This window comes from Arachis ipaensis, chromosome B01, assembly GCF_000816755.2.
Source record: "Arachis ipaensis cultivar K30076 chromosome B01, Araip1.1, whole genome shotgun sequence".
Lineage (NCBI taxonomy): Eukaryota > Viridiplantae > Streptophyta > Magnoliopsida > Fabales > Fabaceae > Arachis > Arachis ipaensis.
The window spans coordinates 2,283,083-2,283,663 of record NC_029785.2 but is presented as its reverse complement, the minus strand read 5'-3'; the positions used below and the strand labels follow the sequence as shown (position 1 = coordinate 2,283,663).

The following is a 581-nucleotide window of genomic DNA, read 5'->3' as shown; positions in this document are numbered from 1 at the left end:
TTCGTTGCTATTCTTGCAATTTTGATTCTATACAAATTACTAGCCTTGTTATTGCTAATACTAGATTTTGTTGTGAGTTTATGTGTCTTCATAATTTGTATCACTTCAAGAATTGTTAAATTTGCTACATGTCAAATTGGTTATTTGAACAAGTTATGCAAAGAAAAATGCTAATGATGGATGATCAAGTTTTTCCAACTGGAAGAACATGGGGTTTCTATTTTTCAGTGTGTATGCTCATTTTTTACCCTTTGTATTTATTGGAAATGCTTGCTTGCTTAGTAATTCTTTTTCAATTTTCAGGGGATTTACAAAGTTCAACCGAACAGAGTATTTGAAGTTAAAGTCTGAGAACAGAATTGTGCCTGATGGTGTCAATGCCAAGGTTCGTTTCCACCCTGATAAATTATAAACTACAAAAATGTTATTTGCACTCCAAAATTAATCATCAAAATCAGTCACCAAGTATTTATGTATAAACATATATGTAATTTAACTTATTTTTAATATGTATTTTATATTTTAATGTGTATTCTATACTGGTGACTGATTTTGATGTACACCTAACATAGTTGTTATTT

General features: G+C 29.3%; 1 protein-coding gene across 1 annotated transcript in view; it reads left to right on the top strand.

Annotated features, from left to right (window-relative positions):
• LOC107636315 (60S ribosomal protein L10) overlaps window positions 1-581 on the top strand; it is a 2,623-nt gene that overhangs the window by 1,669 nt on the left and 373 nt on the right. The window contains exon 4 of the mRNA XM_016339864.2: window positions 229-385. Within this exon, the coding sequence (XP_016195350.1) occupies window positions 229-385 (157 nt within the window). The remainder of the gene's footprint in view (window positions 1-228; window positions 386-581) is intronic.